The 19261-nt window shown below is 36.9% G+C and overlaps 1 protein-coding gene across 1 annotated transcript in view; it reads right to left on the bottom strand.

Moving 5' to 3' along the window:
- The window catches only part of PLXDC2 (plexin domain containing 2), a 446547-nt gene that overhangs the window by 43946 nt on the left and 383340 nt on the right, over positions 1-19261 (bottom strand). The window contains exons 11-12 of the mRNA XM_049624674.1: positions 17921-18071; positions 16915-16953 (exon numbers count right to left, since the gene is read on the bottom strand). Of these exons, the coding sequence (XP_049480631.1) occupies positions 16915-16953; positions 17921-18071 (190 nt within the window). The remainder of the gene's footprint in view (positions 1-16914; positions 16954-17920; positions 18072-19261) is intronic.

The following is a 19261-nucleotide window of genomic DNA, read 5'->3' as shown; positions in this document are numbered from 1 at the left end:
AATCAGCCCCCAATATGGTTAAAGGATTAACATTGTGCCCTCAAGAAGGCAGGGGCTGTGTCTGACTTGTCACTTCTCTGGGACTAGGGCTTCGGTCAATGTCTGCCATCATATGCACGTAAAATCCACGTTTGTCGGAAGGGAAGGTGGGAGAGAGGAGGAAGAAAAATGAAAGAAAAATAAAGGCTACTGAAAATGGGTTACAGGTATTGGAATGACCACTTCTCCAACAAAAATCAAATGAAGTTATAATAAATTACTTCACTGGGTCTTCAGTTATCTCTACAACGCAATCAGTAACAGTAACTACCCCATAGGGGTGCTGTGAGAATTAAACACCTAAAACATATAAAGTACTTAGGAGAGTGCCTGGTATATAATAAGCACTTAATTAATGTGGCTATTATATTATTCTTCATTTTAATATGAGGGAGGTTGAGGGAAATTATGGTGTCAGATTCACTAGACCATATAAACTATGTGTTTGCCCTTAACATTTGTTGCTTTTTGAAGTTTGGCATTACTATTATTTTCTAAATGTTTGTTTATTTTTGAGAGAGAGAGAAACAGAGTGTGAGTGGGGAAGGGGCAGATGGAGAGGGAGACACAGAATCCGAAGCAGGCTCTAGGCTTTGAACTGTTAGCACAGAGCCCGACGTGGGGCTCGAACCCACAAACCGTGAGATCATGACCTGAGCTGAAGTCGGACGCTTAACCAACTGAGCCACCCGGGTGCCCCAAGTTTGGCTTTATTCTTAAGTATATTGTATTGTACTTGGCGCACTTGGCCTTTTTTCTTATTTGTAAGAGTATGATACATTACTGTCATGGGAAAATAGGATTAATTTAAAATGCTGCTTTGGAGAAAGTGTGGCAAAAAATACCTACTTGAGTCAAGCAGGGAAGCTTTGAATGTTTCTTCCAATCCCATGTGTAATTCCGTTCATCTATTCTTTTTTGGGTGTGTGTGTGTGGCTTTTTTTCAAAACTTGTTTTATTTTTTATTTTTTATTTTTAAATTTACATCTGAATTAGTTAGCATGTAGGGCAACAATGATTTCAGGAGTAGATTCCTTAGTGCCTCTTACCCATTTAGCCCATCCCCCCTCCCACAACCCCTCCCATAACCCTCAGTTTGTACTCCATTCATCTATTCTTTCATCCCTCCCTCCATCTATCCATCCCCTGCACCCCCAAATCCATCCATCCAGACAGCATCCGGTTCTCTCTCTGATATCAGTAGGCTTTTAAAAGCAGCATGTCAAGATTCAGCCTCACTTTCTTTGTGTGTGTGCAGAAGAGGGAAGGGAAGAAGCAGACACTTGTGAATTAGCCTCAGGCTGCCACTTCCCACGTGAACCAGAACCTGTGGAGGAAGCAGCAGGCAAAAGACAGTCCTTCCCAGGAAGAAAAAAGAAAGCCAGCAACATGTTTTATTCAGTAAGAGCTCCGGTCAGTAAAATTAGCTTTGACTTGTAGGACATAAATTGTCAATCTTTAGAATATAAAATCATAACCAGGTTGATATCTTGAAACCTCTCTCACTGCCTTTACGTAGGCATAAATGCTTACTTTCTCACTTATTACTTATTTATATTTTCAATAATGGTTTAGTTATAGAATCTCCTTTCTAAAACATTCCTTTGCTGTGCTGGTATAGATGTGAAGACACCATTTCATGTCTAATGAAATCTGTACAGAGTCTAGTCTGTTACTAGCCAAATAAATATTTTAGAACAGTTTTGGATGATGATTGCAACAAAATAAACCATCTTCACAGACTCTCAAAATATTGCTAGCCAAGAGACAAAGTAAATATTTAGGGATCTATGACTGTGCATATGACTATACACTGTGGTATAATTAGGGCAAACCATTTAAGGAGAAATACAACAAATTAAATTCCAAAATATTACAGAGGCATCTTTGTGTCCCAAGCAAGTGCTATTTCCGAATGCTTCAGAGTGGTCATCTTAATGGAGTGGCCAAAATTGCACAAATATTTCTGGAGAACCTATTTTCTCATTTTCATATTATTTAAGCAAGTTTTCTACTTCTCTAGCTGCGTTCTCTACTAACAAGTATTATGATGGCATATTAAAAGGTTGAATTTGGAGATGAAGTGATCACTCCCTTGATGTGTTTTGATTTTAAATTCTTTCACTATTTGGTTTCCAGTTTAATATCACTGCTGCATTAAATGGCACTGGGTTTGCACACTCATGGGTACCTGCAAACAGGTTTCGGGAGATCATTTATGTTAAAAATGATGATCACCTCAAATACAAAATTGAAATGTACAAAGTGTAAGCAAGTGCTAGCAACTTCCATAATTGAAATTTAGTTCATTCACGTAGAGGGCAGACGGCTGAAATGAGTTTCAATCCTTTAGAAGAGACAATAGGCAAAGATGTCAATTTTAGAAATAGTCATTCATTCCTGTGGTTTGACTGATTGTTATTAGACACTGGCATATAGAATTGGGTCAAAGAAAACCTTGAATCTATTTCAGGTACAAACTTAAACTCATGAGAGCCCATGAGGAGTTGGGAGGGATATTCCAAAAGGTCACGAGAAACCTAGTCTGAAGACTCCAACTCTTACTCTATTCTTAGAAATAGCTTACCCTCCCCTCCCCCTTTATTTTGGGAGAGAGAGAAAGAGAGGGAGACAGAGGGAGAGGGAGAGAGAGAATCTCACACGTGCTGGGCATGGAGCCTGATGCGTGGCTCCATTCATGACTGTGAGATCATGACCTGAGCCCAGATGAAGAAGAGTAGGACGCTTAACTGACTGAGCCACCCAGGTGTCCCCACTCTTAGGAATATCTTATGCTCTTTTGTTCATGTCCGAAAGTGAACAAAAAGCCAAAGAATTATCCTCACACACATACAGTATTATGCATAGGACAATTCAAATCTTTAGCTTTTTTATCTTCAATTGTGTATTTAAATAAGACAAATTAATGATAAAGGATAATAAGATACAATAAAACGGAGCCTCAGAGCCAAAAAGAGGAAGTATATAGATACATGTGAAAAGCCTATCCAATCAAGGCCACTTTTTGCTACTCTACTGAAGACATAACTTAAAACATAAATGAAGCACAGAAATCAATAGTATCAAAGATAATATACTCTCATCTGATCCACTGAATGACCTATGAGCTCCTAGCTTTTTAATACTTTATAAAATGCAGATCAATATTGGCACACAGGAAAGACTGTGAGAATTGTCCAGTTTATCTAAGCAATCTGCTACTTTGGGGTGTGTTTTAGCTACCATGATAGCAAAGACAACAGATTTTTAAGAAGCATTAAATACATATTAAAAACATTCAAGACCTCATGCAAATGTGTTTCATTTGCTACTCTCCAAGAAAAGTTTATAACCTATTAATAACAGGAAAGATGAAAGAAAGACGAAGATAGAAGAAAGAAGAGGAAAAAAGAGAAAAAAATGGATAGGTTGTCTCTTCAAAGTGTAGCATCAGATTTTAAACCTCTACCTTTCCTTGTTCTATGACTGATTATTTTTTTTTTTTTTCAGGATTTACATGCAGGTGACACTGATATTTGGTATTTAGAAGTATAATTCTTCAATATGTTAAAAAGATATTAATACATTGCTAAAATGAGTTGTACCCACTATTAAATCTTGCCAGTAATTAAAATCCAAGAATAAAGTAAAACTAAAATAGAAATACTCCTGGTCTGAAATTTTATTCACTTTAGAACTAACTATTCTCTTGGCTTTAACATCAAACACTACAGTCCATAAATTCCTCAATGTATGAATATCCTTTGGGGACCAAGAGGCTCATGGGTTAGATAAAGTCTTGCACAAGTTTGTGCAAAATGCATAAATCTTATACATGTGAAGTCAAAATGTTCTTTTTTAAAACTTCGTAATAAAGTTAAACTACGAGTGCTTACAATGTTAGTGTTCCATTTTTGGATTAAAAACACACACAGAGACACACAATTTTCCCTGTGGAATATTATCTAACCCATTTATAACCTAAAGCATGTAATGGAAGAAAATCAAGTGATAACATTTTTAGCTAAATTGACTTTCCTTTGGAAATTTCCCTTGTAACTGATCTTATTTTGTAGCTCATATATTTTTCCTCTTAACTCTTTGATATTTCTACATCCATGATCATGACCCCGACTTCATTCAGGGTTTCTTCTGGTGTTACTATTTTCTTGATGCTTGTGAATCTGTCGATACTAGTCAGGTATTAAGAATCCATCAGAACTATTATACAATTATTATACATCATCCACAATATGTGTCACTGGGACAATACATTCAGAATTCACATTATGACATCTCCATAGGAAGGATTTGGGTAAGAACTGTGAAAAGATATTAAAATGGGTGCACAGAACACAGCTAAGTGCATTATGTACGGTGAGGACAATATCTGGCAGGGCCAGCTGGCCCGGCTTGTCTTTTGCAGCCTGTGCTACTACAGGGCAGCTGTGAAATTTCATTCAGGCAAACATATAAAATATTCTGGCCTAAAAGAGCTTAGGGGATGACAATCCTTTTTAAACAATAATCCGCTACCTTTTATCTTAGGAAAAGGAAGCTAAATAAGATTCCCGTGAAATCATATTAAAAAAAAAATGCTTGATTCCATCAAAATGAGGGATTTGGGAAAGCAGTCACCACCCAGTCTGCTTGTAGCTTCATTATGTGATTGGTGCTTTAGTGTATGTATATGTGAGAGCAGCTACAAAGAGGGGATTTATAGTGATTACAATTGCCATAAGACCCAAAAAGTCAGTCTCTGGAATGATCCATTATCACTTTTCACTTCTTATGTGTATGTACTACTTTTTGAAAACAGTCTGAATATGCATCTAATGCTTTCAGCAACCGAGATCTTTATAAAACCTAACTTTTAAGCTTTTCTTACCATCAGCTTTCTATACAAAGCTGTCTTTGTATAAAGTTGTCTTCTCCATCTAAAAATATATTTAAAAATCATTTTTGAAAAATACGTGTCTCTACTTCTACAAAGTAATCCAAAGAAAAGAGATCTTAGCACCTAAGTTGCCCATCCAAATGTTAAACTAAAGAGTTTCACAGAAACAGTTTCTCTTTTAATTCCATGCCAAGCCGTTGCAACGGTTAAGAAATCAGGGTTTTAAATTACAGAAAAAAATTTAGAGTTTTCCTAATGAATGTGTTCACAGTGAATACAAAATGCCAAAAATACGGCTGACAAAAGTACTTTTAAGATCGGGGTGGGGGGGGTACAGAACAGAGTGACTCCTCAAGCCATTAACCCCATCCATTCCAGAATGAGGTCACTTATGTTAAGAAAGGTCATTTACATACAAACCTATGAGTACCATAATGAATGTTTACTTCCCTACCGAATCCATCAGAGTTTCTCAGTGTGGAGGAAAAACTCTCCTCACCTGGCTCCTATCAGTGTGGGAAGACAAGTGTGTGTATATATGCCACTTAGCTAATATAGACCCTAGGATCTCCACTCCTCTTAATCATGGCTGCACTGGCAGGCCAATGCCAGGCCTTCTTGAAATTATTTACGGAAATTGGATCCATTCTCCCACTGAAGTTCAAGTGTATGAATCCAAGGGCATCTCATCAATAGCTTTTCCAGCGGAGAGATCAAGCTCTACCTCCCATGCACCTGCACTGTATACCCACCACTAGGAAAACAGGCCACCAAGGTCCTTTAACTGTCCATCCCCAGACCACAGCAGTAGCTGGTACATGGGGCATGTAAGATAGAACCTGAAGCCATTATTTGAAAAACAAAAAGCCCGGCTGCTGAGGTACAGTATACTATCTAAATGCACACTATCTAAATAAAATCAACCTTTCAGTGATTATTCATAAGCAACTTCTATTTGTAACAAACGTTTATTTATTTATTTTGAGAAAGAGAGAGAGCACACATGGGAAGGGCAGAGAGAGATGGAGAGAGAGAATCCCAAGCAGGCTCCACACTGTCAACGCAGAGTCTGACGCAGGCCTGCAACTCCCGAACCACAAGATCATGACCATAGCCGAGAGAGTCGGATGCTCAACCAACTGAGCCAACCAGATGCCCCATAAGCAACTTCTTTTCAAAAGTGCTGACTTTTAATTCAATATTATTAAATAAATCCCAAGTTCTTTGACATCTGAGTTTATGCTCAACATTAATGAAAATCTTTGGGTTTCCTAAGAAACTATGTCTTAATTTAGTTGCTAAAGATGTCATTTTGGCCTGTGTGTCTGCCCCAGAATTAATTAAAACCTTAGTCCTTCATGTTCTTTTTTATCTTTTTAAATTTTTTAAAAATGTTTTTATTTATTTTTGAGACAGAGAGAGACAGAACATGAGCAGGAGAGGGGCAGAGAGAGAGAGGGAGACAGAATCTGAAGCAGGTTCCAGGCTCTGAGCTGTAGGCACAGAGCCCGACGCAGGGCTCGAACTCATGGAGATCATGACCTGAGCTAAAGCCGGACGCTCAACCGACTGAGCCACCCAGGCACCCCTTAGTCCTTCATGTTCTTAACAACCATACAACCCTTTTGTTATTTGTGGTGGTTTGATATATACAGTCCTCCAGGAGGGTAAATGGGTGGGACTACAGGTATGTGCTATGTATCTTAAAGAGCCAGAATCAGAAACTGGAAAAAAGGTTAGGTTAAGCCTGGAATTTCATTTTAATTTGTGGTAGCAGATCTAACAAACAGTGCCCATATATCAGGTAGAAAGAAAAAATTAAAACCTCTGAGAGCCAGTTTTGCATCAGTGCTTAGCATCCATGTGGACAAAACTTTGCGCACATAATGCCCCTAAGAGGGACAGAATCAGGTAGACTGCTTGGGAAGAAAGACACTATGAAATTGTGTTTACCATAAATGCCTGTTCCTGAGGTCCGGGGATATCAAGTTTCTTGAAATATAAAGTTCCACCTGCTCAATGTGGGGTAGAACACGGTCAGTCCGGGAGGTGAGCTCTAGTCTCATCCTAACGTTTTCCATGAAATCAGCTTTGTAAAATGCCCCCCTCTCCCCATATTGGTATGTGATACTCCCATGAGTTTTACAGTTGCAAGGACCTTGGTCTCAAAATGTTGGGGACAGAGGAGCCATAGCACTCGTTGTGACTGTGATGGGGCAGTTGGTGCTGTTTCTGTTTGCTGAGATGCTGGGTAGCTTTAATAGGGGGAGAATGGCAGACAAATGGGTACACAGCTGACTGTACAACATTTAGACCACTCTTCCCTGCAGGACAGGGGGGCATTGGGGAGCACAGCCCCTGCTCTGACACCAGATCACTTAGTGGTGAAACCCAGCTGTGTTCCTTACAAACCACATGACCTAAACAGATTGTGTAAATCCCTATGCTCCCAATGCTTCTTGAGTAACACGGGATTACAATAGTACTTTCTTCATTGGGTGCGGAAAAGATTAAATGAGACAACATGCAAAACCATCAGAAAAGTGCTGGGTATACAGAAACAGCCCAATCATTGCTAGACAATTTTACCATTATTAGCAACTACCTGGGAAGTTTCTAAGAATAATTTAAAGCAAAACATGAATCAAATAATCAGAAGTGTTAAATTTAATGTCTACTAATTAGAGAGGCTGGTTTGCTAAGGGCAAGCCTTTTTCCTTTCTTTGGTTGAGAGTTTCAAGAAGCTGGGAAGAATTTATTTATTCATGAGAATTTTCGGAGAACTGTATCTAGTTTATGAGCAGCATATTAAAATTTCTCTTTTCTCTTAAAGGAGGTAAAACTCGTGGCCTTGACATGCACAGATCTTAAGTGTACAATTCAACAAATTTTAGAAATTTCCATGCTCCCAGAATGTTCTCTTTTGCCTTTTCCAGTCAGTTCTGACCACACCCCATCCCACCCCATGACGGGCAACCACTATGCTGATTTCTATTATCGTAGATTAGTTTCACCCGTATTAAATTTCATATAAACCAAATCATACTATATGTACCCTGTAGTGCCTGGATCTTTTTGCCTAACATGATGTTTCTAAGATGTATCTGTGTCATTGCATATATCACTAGTTTGTTCTTTATTTCTGCTGAATATTAGTCCATTGTATGAATATACTCAATTTATTTATTTTTCTATTGCCAAACATCTGGATTATTTTCAGTCATTGGCAATTACTTATACAGTTGCTATGAATATTCTTGTAAATATTTTTGTGGATATGTTTTCTCTTGGATACATAGAAGTGGATTTCTGGATCAAAAGGAAGATATGTTTAATTTTATAAAATTGTCAGTTTTGGGGCACTTGGGTGGCTCAGTCAGTTAAGCATCTGACTTCGGCTCAGGTCATGATCTCATGGTCCATGAGTTCGAGCCCTGCGTCAGGCTCTGTGCTGACGCCTCAGAGCCTGGAGCCTGCTTCGGATTCTGTGTCTCCCTCTCTCTCTGCCCCTACCCTACTCATCCTCAGTCTCTCTCTCTCTCTCTCTCTCTCTCTCAAAAATAAATAATCATTAAACAATTAAAATAAATAAATAAAATGGTCAGTTTCCCAAAGTGATTGTACTATATCACACTCTGATGAACAATGTAAAAGACTTCTGACGCACCATAACCTCATCAGTATTAATGTTTTGTCTTTTTAGTTTTAAACATTCTCGTGGGTGTGAAATGGTATCTCATTGAGGCTCTTGCTTTTTTAAAGTCAGCCTGATAATCTGTGCTTTCAAATGAAGTTTTTATTCTTTTTTATAGTTAATATAATTATTGGTCTGGCTAGATTTGATTTATTTTTCTGTTTCTCTTCTTCGTGTTCATCCATTATGTGATCCATTTTTCCTCCTTTCTTGCCTTCTGCAGCCTAAACGAATATATCTTAGAATTCCATTTACATTTAGTTCTACATATTTTGTACTTTTTTTTTTTTTGTTTTTGGTTGTTGAACATAATGTTCACAGGTGCTGAAGTCACTTAGGGTTGAAATTTTATCAAACAAGTTGTTAACTCATTACTGTAACTGAAATAATAACATCTGGTCACAGCAACTTACTGCACTGTTATGGATCAATGTTAAATAAGGACTCCTATCCTTACTACCCAAGATACATTTAAAATCTTGTATCAAGCATGCAGTATAAAACTAAGGTGAAAATTAGTCTTAATGGAACAGCAAGTCATTGAAAACCTATCTATTGAAAAAGACTGAGCTAAATTTAGTATCTAATGGATTAAACTCCTTTCTTTAATCATTATGTCTTTTTAATTAATTAATTAATTTTAATGTTTGTTTATTTATTTTGAGGAGAGGAGAGAGAGAGTACACACACACACACACACATACACGCACAAGTGTGCGAGTGGGGGAGGAGCAGAGAGAGAGAGAGAGAGAGAGAAAGAGAAGCTGTAGCAGGCTCTGTGCAGTCAGTGCAGAGCCCAACATGAACCTTGAGATCATAACCTGAGCCAAAATCAAGAGTTGGACACTTAACCAACTGAGCCACCCTGTGGCTCTCAATCATTATGTCTTTTTAAAAATAGCATATCTTTTCTCTTTCTTTTCTTTCTTTCTTTCTTTCTTTCTTTCTTTCTTTCTTCTTTCTTTCCCTTCTTTCCTTCCTTCCTTCCCTTTCCTTTCCTTCTCTCCCTCTCTTTCTCTTTCCCTCTTCTTTCCTTCTTTCTTTCCCTCCCATCCTCTTTCCTTCCTTCCCTCCCTCCTTCCTACCTTCCTTGCTTCTTAAACTAGATCAGCATATTATAGGAGAAATAAGCATTGGCAATTGAAACAAATGTAAGAAAAATAGTACTTAAGTCACAAAACCTTTAAAATGATAACCAAGGTCAGTGGGCTCCAAACACACTTTGGCATGACCTTTACACATTAATAGGAGGCCTCTTTTTTCCATCCCCCTTGGGAATGTTTTATGGATTCTCTCCACTCGTAGACACCATACTCTGACCTCTCACACTTACTCTCCCCATGTTACTTTGTCTCCTACTACACTGAGACAGCAGGAAGCACAGATGAAATTCCCTCAACTTCTGCCTCTTCTCATCCATGCTGACTGATCCATCCCTACTTGAGGATGCATCAAATACTCTCGATCATCTTTTAATTCCTTTCTTTATGTCTTCTTTCTACTCAACACCTATACCATGTAAGTAGGCTCCTAAAATAAAACAACATAATTAACAAAAGAAGTCTCTACTTTCTTTTTCATTAAAACTTCTTGATAAGTAGCTTGTCCTTGTTGACTTCAATTTCTTAATTCATAGTCTTCTCAAAATCTATCTGGGGAGTGTGTAACTGTGGACTGTAGAACTGCTCAACCAATGTTAACATATTACTTAAACTAATGGTCACCTTTCTGTTCTTTTTTCTTTTTCTTTTTTCGTCTTCTTCTTCTTCTTTTTTTTAATTTGGCCTGTCTAGAGCATCACCATAATTCACTACTTCCTCCTTGAAATTTCCTTCTCTTTGGTTTTATGATAGCAAATTCTATTGGTTTTCTTGCTATCTCTTTATCTGTCTTTGCAGTTTTCTTCACAAAACCTTGTGTTCTCCTTTCTGTACTGTGCCCTTTTCATTTTTATAGCATCCTTCTGTGATCTCATTCACTTTCATAACTTCAACTGTCATTTCTATGATGATGATGATGCCTAAATTTATATCTTTTGCTTGTACTACTCAAGTGAATTTCAGATTTGCAGGGAAGAATGCCCATTATATATCTTCATTTGGATGTCCCACAGATATGTCAAAATCAATAAGTTCAAATTCAATTCATTGCCTCCCCCACAACCCGTCCTCTTCTGGTATCCCCCATTAAACAGCACCGTCACCCACCCAGATAACTAAGCTCAAGTCCTGGGAGACATCTTAGTCACTTTGTATCACATAAGTCACACATCCAATCGGGTATTAGTTATGTAGCTTTACTTCATTCAAAGTGTTTCTCATGCCCATTTTCTCTTCTTTATTCCTACCGTCGGCCACTACTTTGGCTTCTCAGCATTTCTTTTATGGATTACTAGTACAATCTCCTAAGTAGTTTTCCTGGCCTCAGGTTCACTCCTTTCCCATTGTTCCCCACAACCCCATAATTTACTGTCAAATTGGTTTCCATACAACACCCAGTGCTCATCCCAACAAGTGTCCTCCTCAATGCCCATCACCCACTTTCCCCCTCTCCCCCACCCCCCATCAACCCTCAGTTTGTTCTCAGTATTTAAGAGTCTCTTTAAAAAAATATTGATGCCTGAATCAGCTCCAGAGGTTCAGATTTAATTGGTGTGAAGAACAGTGTGACCACTGGGGTTTTATAAGCTGGAATAATAAAATCAGATGAGAATAATCAGATAATTCCAAGGTACAGAAGAAGTTGAGAACCACTACTCTGGATAAAATTTTACGAAAGCAATTCTTAATTCTAGGGGATATGCAAAATAACATTCTGAAGTATAAGAAATGTTCACTATTATGGCATACATATACTTAGAATAGAGTTAGTGCTACCATGGAAAGTAGCCAAACGAAGCAAAAGATAAAACCAAATGTCAAGATACTTTACAGTTGTAGAGACAGAAAGTGATAGATATTCAATAGCCCGTCAAGAGGAAATAACAGTTTCCCTTTGCTTATGAGACTGTGATCTATGTGAAAGAAGTAGGTGAAAAAAATAGCAAGGGAAGGTGGGGAGAGAAATGAAAGATATGTTACTTTGATGATTTATGTATTAAAGTCAAAAAACAATTCGACTGAATGATAAATGAAACACTAGACACTTGATCTGTCACTAGAGACTAGATAATAAAAATATAACCTTAGAAGTATTCTAGTGGAAAAGTCAGAATAATGTTGTAACACTTTATCTTTGGCTGAAAAGTCTTGGGGTATGTTCAGAAATAAGAAACTAACACGACCAAATCAGAATTTAGACCAGCCATTCCACAGTAGTTCATTCAAAGTGTATCTGTCTTAGCTTTGTGAAATCAACCGCTTGGCAGATTTGTACCTCAGAATGAACTTGATCATGTTGATCATGTTCTGCAAACCGCTTAATGTGGCTATTTCAGCATCTCTGATGGGTGACACCACCTTTCTGACTCAAGGATGCAGCCTTTCAGGATCCAGGTTTAGTAAAATGCCCGGCAATAAGAAGAAATGAGAAGCACGGTACCACCTGTGTAACACATCAGTGCTCTCTGGAGTGCTGTTACTTTAAAAGCTATTAGCAGCTAAGCACTTATATTCAAATATGTTTTTAAAAAGACACTCTATCAAAAAGAAGAACATTTAGAGGAGCCAAGAACAAGTGCAGTTTTGGTACTTGGAGAAATCTCAGTCAACAAATTTTATTTTTATTTATTTATTTTCTAAAGTTTGTTTGGATATTTTGAAAGAGATAGTGAGAGCGGGGGAGGGGCAGAGAGAGAGGGCGAGAGGGCGAGAGAGAGAAAGAGAGAGAGAGAGAGAGAGAGAGAGAATCCCAAACCGGCTCCACCTTGCCAGTGCAGAGACTGATGCAGGGCTCAAACCCAGGAAGCTACCGTATCATGGCCTGAGCCAAAACCAAGAGTGGGATGCTTAACTGGCTGAGTCACCCAGGCGCCCCTCAGTCAGCACATTTTAAATAATAAAATCAAATCACAGGATTTTAGAGCTTACAATAATTTTAACATCTGCAGTGTAGCAGAATGGCAAGATTCAATCTGCCAAACTGAGCTGAATCTGGTTGAAGGCTTTCCTTCTTAATGAAGAGACCCTGCCATTGATTCAACTCGCAAACCTCTTTTCAGCGCCGGATATAATTTTATCCAGTTCGCATCTTGAAGACATTTACATTTCTATTTAGGTGGTGAGTGTCATTTGGAAGCAACCTAGTCAAATGCCAAAGAAGGCATTTAATAGTTGTACCTACTCTAATATATAGCTAGGTCATTCCTTTGAAATGCACTCCTCTAATAAGCTTTTGCCAGGATTTGAAAACCCAAAGATGTGATTTTAAATGCTTATAACCACCATCCACAGAAATACATACATTTAAAAAATACATCCTAGAAACCCCTTGATGGTGAATTAAACCTGAATTTCTGGAGAAACCAAGAAGGCTGAAAAGATTTTAAATTAGATTTTGAACATAAACACAGCGTAGCCCTGTAGTTTGGAGAATGCGTGCCAGTGATTCAGACACTCCTCAATGACACAGGACAATCGATGTGCTGTGATTTTCATAGAAAGGATAAGATGGAAACTACTGCATAATTACATGGGAAAAGAAAATAAATTCCACTTCCAAATACTTACAAGTATCATCAGTTGTTAGAGAAAAGGGAAAACAATACGGTAGAAGTAAGCGGAATACTTTAGACTGGCATTTCCTGTTCGAAGTTTGACTGTAAGAGAACAGCCATACTGAGAGGCTGTATTAAGGCCCAAAAGACTCATACCCCCGGTCTGCCACGTACTGGCCATATAACCCTTCTGTACTTTTGTTTTCTCAGCTAAAAAATGAAGATAATAATAGGAACAACTCACAGGGGTGTTGTGTGAATTATACGAAGTAATAAATGACAGCATGTAGAATGGGGCCAGGAACATAGTAAACACTCAACAAATATTTCTTTTTCCTCTTCTTTTTCTTCTCCTCCTCCTCCCAACTATTTGGAGATCGTTGTATAGTTGGAGATAAAAGGTCATGTTTATACTCGCTCTTCTGAGTGTTTGTATTCTATCACTTACAATGGTCAATCAATGTTATACACCTTACTGAGGAGGCCTATGCTCATTAGATACCATTTTCTTTGTTTAGGTTTGTTTACATGTTCTTTTCGCCAAATTATTCTTAGGTCTTAGAATTTCCACTCAGCCCATAAGGCTAATAAAACTTTCCTAAACCCAAAACTATCTTGAAACTTCCAGAAGCTCTACCTAGTCTTACTCTAAATGTAGCAGGAAACTCAATTCACAATTGAAGATTCATCAAGAGTGATTTAGCAGACTGTAACTCAGTTTGGGTCCTGTGAATGAGAAACCCTGTTGTGTGCCTTTGGTGTCCAACTGCTCAGAAGTATTTTATACTTTCATATCAAAGATGAAGGAAAATCTCCTGGAAAGCGAATGTATAATCATGTCAGCTGTGGATTCCACTAGAAAATCAACTATTTTAACCCACAGAAATGTCCCAGAAAGACTCAGCCAAAGTAATCCAATATCTAAAGCCAGCATCACTGGCTTCTAGCTACATATTGACTGTTTTGAAAAATGTCACCCTTTTTCATCAAAAACTACAGATCTCTAAATTCAAATGCTTTTTAAAACCAGCCAATTAAATCAAATCAAGAAATAAAATGAGCTAAATTTCTTTGCAACAATATATAGCAATTTACAAACATTTATGAGCTTGCATTAAAAAAATTAACGAATGTGAGAAAACACTTAAATTAGGCATCCTTTTTCATTATCACCTCCATTTTGCAAAAATGTTAACCTGGATGTGGAGGGGCTGGACAATTCTGAATTCTATTCTCAATATGTTTAATCAACTGATCAAGTTAGATTTAAAATGGCAATCTTTCCTGCATCTTCAAATTCGGTAAGATAAAAACAATGACAAGTATGCTATCTTGATGAAGGTGCTATAAAAAGTAATGTGTAATTTCCCTTAAGCACTGCTTTGAAGGAACATTTATCTGAATACTGGCCAGGATGGTCTGCTCCAACTGTACTTTAAGAAAAAGTGCCCTACAAACAATCCTAGACATGTAAAGAATTCCAGTATATAGACACAATTAAAGTCTCATTGTGATATTTTGGAGTCCTGATGGATTCATGGCTGCATATTAATGATCTAAATATCATCTGAAAATCCATCAGTCAACTTCTCCAGTATGACAGAAAAGAAAAAAAAAAACCTTATATTTACATCAGGAATTTACTCCACTTGGTTTCTCAATATCGTAAGGTATTCTAATGCGCTGCTTTAAGAAAATCTTCAAAGTTTTATGATCCCTTGATGCATTGAATAAAACTAAAGATTTTCCTTAGGATAATTGGTAAGATTCTAGGGAACTACTTCCCAAAGTGTATTTTGCAAAGCATTAAGTCCATGAGATGCAACTTATAAAAAGGTTTTATGACCAAATAATGGAGAAATGCCAGATACTAAATCTTTATTGCCATCTTGAAATTTCTTTAGAATGCATGCTCCCCGAAAGCAGGGAATTTAGCTAAATCTCATTCACTTATCATGGATCCAAGCCTGTGACAATGCCCTCCAATTAGCAGGCATCCAGCAGGAATTAATGAATGAATAAATGAATGAACATTAAAAGCTTTGAACAGCTCTCTAGCAAAGAAACCTCTTTCATTTTCTTTCACCCAGAGTATCTCATACCTATTTGACCACAGGATTTTTTTTTCTGTTAGCACTACAGAATATTTATTCTAAATAATTAGAATATTAAAAAGAAAAGAGACAGCATAGAAATAATATAATAAACACACATGAAACTACTACCCAAATGAATAATGAAATGTAACAAATACAACAGAAGCCTCTTGGCGACTCCTCCTCCAACTCATTTATCTCCCACTTCCCTCCCTCAAAATAACATAACACCAAATTTAGGACTTATGTTCACATGAAACTAAACAGCGTCCTGTTCTGAGAAATTCTCAACTGGGGGATTGCTAAAGGCCCTTCAAGTGCTGAGATTTTAACTGATTTCTAGCAAGTATATACAGGCAAATGGTCATCTGTAAAGCTATCCACTTATAGCATTAATACTATGATAAGTAAGAAATGAATGAATGAAAACACTATTATACAGACACAAGACAATGGAGAATTGATGTAATAATGATATATATGAAGAGGCTAAGCAGCTTATCTTTCAAATGGATTGATATGAAATTGAAGATGCATACAGTATGTATCTTATCATACAGTGACCTAAGAAAACATAGATGTATTTTTGTTACTTAACCTGGATTAATTTAGAAACTAATCTCTACAATTACTTAAAAAAAAAAATCCCTAAGAATGTATACATTGGATTTTGACTTACAAAATCAGCTGGGGCTGCAAAAGTAAAACTGTGTCTAGATCAATGTCACAGTAGGGCCACATTTACATGAAAGAGGCTGCTAAGAAGAGGCCCCACCGTCCCCCCCCCCCCACCGCCACTTCCTGAGTTGAATAAACAGTTGCTGATAAAAAAATCTCTTTTATCAAGATCCAGCAAGCTATGATAGAGAAGCACATCTGAGCTAATATAGTTTAATAGAAAAAGAACTGTCTTCAAAAATTTTAGGCAATATCTTTCACAATCTTATTTTGGTAAAACTTTTCTTCCTCAAATTTTTAAGTATCAATATAGGTTTCTCTAAAAATTGTCTTAGAAAAACCTGAAGTATGCAACTACTTAAAAGTTCTTTTTTGCATGTTTAATTTTTGTCCCCTGCTTGACATAAGAGACAGAAGGGCCTATAAAATATATTTCCATATTGGTCTAATTCTTAATTTTATTTATAAAGAATGTTGAGTAGTCAACTTAGAGAAAAAAAAAAAAAGAAAACATTTGAACCCAATACCTGCTCTGTGTAGATACTCAATACACAATTAAACCAAGGAACAGTACACGAAAAAGGAGAGCAAGGTGTGTGGATAAGTTTTCACGTTATAACTGGTCATTGGTATACTATAGTTTTATCGGCAAATATGAGGGTTAGAATTTCATTCTACCATTGAAACCATTTCAATTTTCAAACCACCCATTGAATTCTCCCCATGTTAAATACCAACAGGGAGTGAAATATAATCTCACTGTGTATTAGAAGCCCACAAATCCTTTCTCATATATAAATGAATGAAATGAATTAGCATCTGAAAATATTTATAAAAGAAAAGTATCAACTCCTACCTCCATTATCTTTTAGATGTAGTGCTATCTTCGTATCATCTGGAAGAGAAATTCAAAGTTATTGTAACAAAAAAAATTTTAGTGGGGCATAAATATGATGACCAGTCATTGTCTCCTAATGCTTTCTCAGAGGATTCAAACCTCAAAAATACTTCACAGGCTATATAACAATCCAAAATAATATGTATTAAAATGCAGCACTGGTTTCAAAAGCAATAAAATGATTTAGCAGCTTCCTCATCTCATTTTATAACTTTAGTTAACTTTTAATATCCAATTAAATTTCAATTAAAAGTAAAAGTTTCAAGTTTAATTTATTATTCAAACGAAAGCCAGGTTTATGACCATAAATAAGTAAGACTATTTTTTCTCCATCAGAGCCTACTCTTGGCCAACTGGTCTCACATTTCTCCCTAGTGGTGTCATTTAGAATAAGTGGTTATATTTTGGCTAATATACCTTCTTCCCTCAATGAGTTGTCCCCTGCATCAATATTCTCTTGTAGTTTTGTCTTCCCTGACAGAGGAAATGTTTTTCAAAGACAATTTCTGTGACATACACAGTGTCCCTCTACAGATTATAGACCAACATATTTTACTGACTGTATTCAGGTAAATATTAGAATGGCATTTAAATAGAATTATCTATTTTCAGAAGCTGAAATCACTGGACATTTTATATGCATTTTGCCTTTCTCTCCTGTGACTGAAATGTTGAATTCAGTTACGGCAAAATTTACCGATATAAAAGGAAGTCTGTATTTCTTTTCTATTGAGGAAAGTAGCCAAGATCACTAATGAAATCTAAGTCTTAAGAAAAGGTGCCATACGTTACAAGAATCCCAGCACATCTTTTTCTTCTGTAATAATTTTGTCTTTTCCCCTTTAGAAGTCCTTTAGAAATCCAGTTTGCCAAAAGATAACTTTCTCTCTAGAGAGCTACTCCAGTACATGTCAATACAGTGACTTTCCCCTCCTTCAGAAAAAAGCAAAAATATCTAGAGCACCTTCTGTGGGCAGACTGGTGGGCAGCTGGGATGTCGCTGCTCTTCTGGTGGTTGTTAAGACCCTGAATTTTGTGGTTGTTGCTTGTATAGTTGTGGTGGTTTGAGAAGAACTTTCCATTGGCTCTGTGTTCTCACACATCTTCTCTTTTGACTAATAAGAGAAACAAATAGGAAAACAATTTAAGAGTGATCACACATGTATTTAAAAAATTACATCAAAGAAGTTGGGCTGTGAAGCATTAAGGGCTTTCATATCAAGATGAGGAATACGTTATTTTTTATAGAGAACAAAATTTATAGATTTTAATAATTTACAAAGTATATAAAAGATGAGAAAAAATTGGATGTAACAAAGCATTTCCATCTTCAGATATTTGGATTTCATCATTTCTGTTCTTAATCTTTCATACTACTATTTATCTTGCCCTAAATCTTATATCAATCTCTATATAAAAGACATGATGTCATGAGGAAGAAGTTCATACAAGAAGAAAAACATGTTCATACAGATAAGAATTAAAACATGCTTGGGTATGTGAAGAAGGTGCTTCAAACCAATAATGCCAAGTTCTAAAAATTTGGTAAAGTGCTCCATATTCCCTTATTGTTTCAAAACTAATCTACCACACATTGAATGAGTATTTAATTTTTTTGTTTTCTATTACAAAATATTCAAAATCACCCAAACGAAAGATTGGATGGCCCTCATGTAATCACTTAGCCTATTTCTCCCTAGCAGAGCTAGACTGAAGACACCAGGAAAAGATATATATTTTATTTTTATTTATAGCCCACAAAAATAAATCCTACAACATTCACCAGCAACAATTTCCACCACCCAAACTTTTATGGTTTAGAAGCTGGTGTTTCTCTCTCAACCTCTTTGTTCTCCAAAGGACATCATCCCTCTGGTAGGGTCTCAGGTAGAAGATAATCAGTCTGCACATGGGTGGTACTCACCCCACTTTAGAAAATTGTTATTAAATAAATTCCTTTCTTAAACTTCTCTTGTCATTAATGAAATACAAGGCACTTATTACTAGTTCAGCAAGAGTTCCTGCGATGGCTTCCTCTTTTACAAAGGGTGAGATACAGATTTCTTCTCCACTGCAATTCCCAATATCCTGGGGGTCATTCAATCTTCAACTGTTGGTTCCCACATCTTCTCAGCCCCAGTGACCTAATGATCTCCTTGCTAGCTCCACATCAGTTCTTGCCCCCACAGTCTGGCCCTCATCTGCAGTTGGAGATGTTTGTGTTTTGAGATCATAGATCCAGTTGTCCTCTTTCCAATCTCTCCATGTATGTGCTCACTCAGATTCTGCTTCTCCTTTGACTATG

This window comes from Panthera uncia, chromosome B4, assembly GCF_023721935.1.
Source record: "Panthera uncia isolate 11264 chromosome B4, Puncia_PCG_1.0, whole genome shotgun sequence".
NCBI lineage: Eukaryota > Metazoa > Chordata > Mammalia > Carnivora > Felidae > Panthera > Panthera uncia.
The sequence above is the reverse complement of the archived record's forward strand: the minus strand, read 5'-3'. Positions and strand labels throughout refer to the sequence as shown.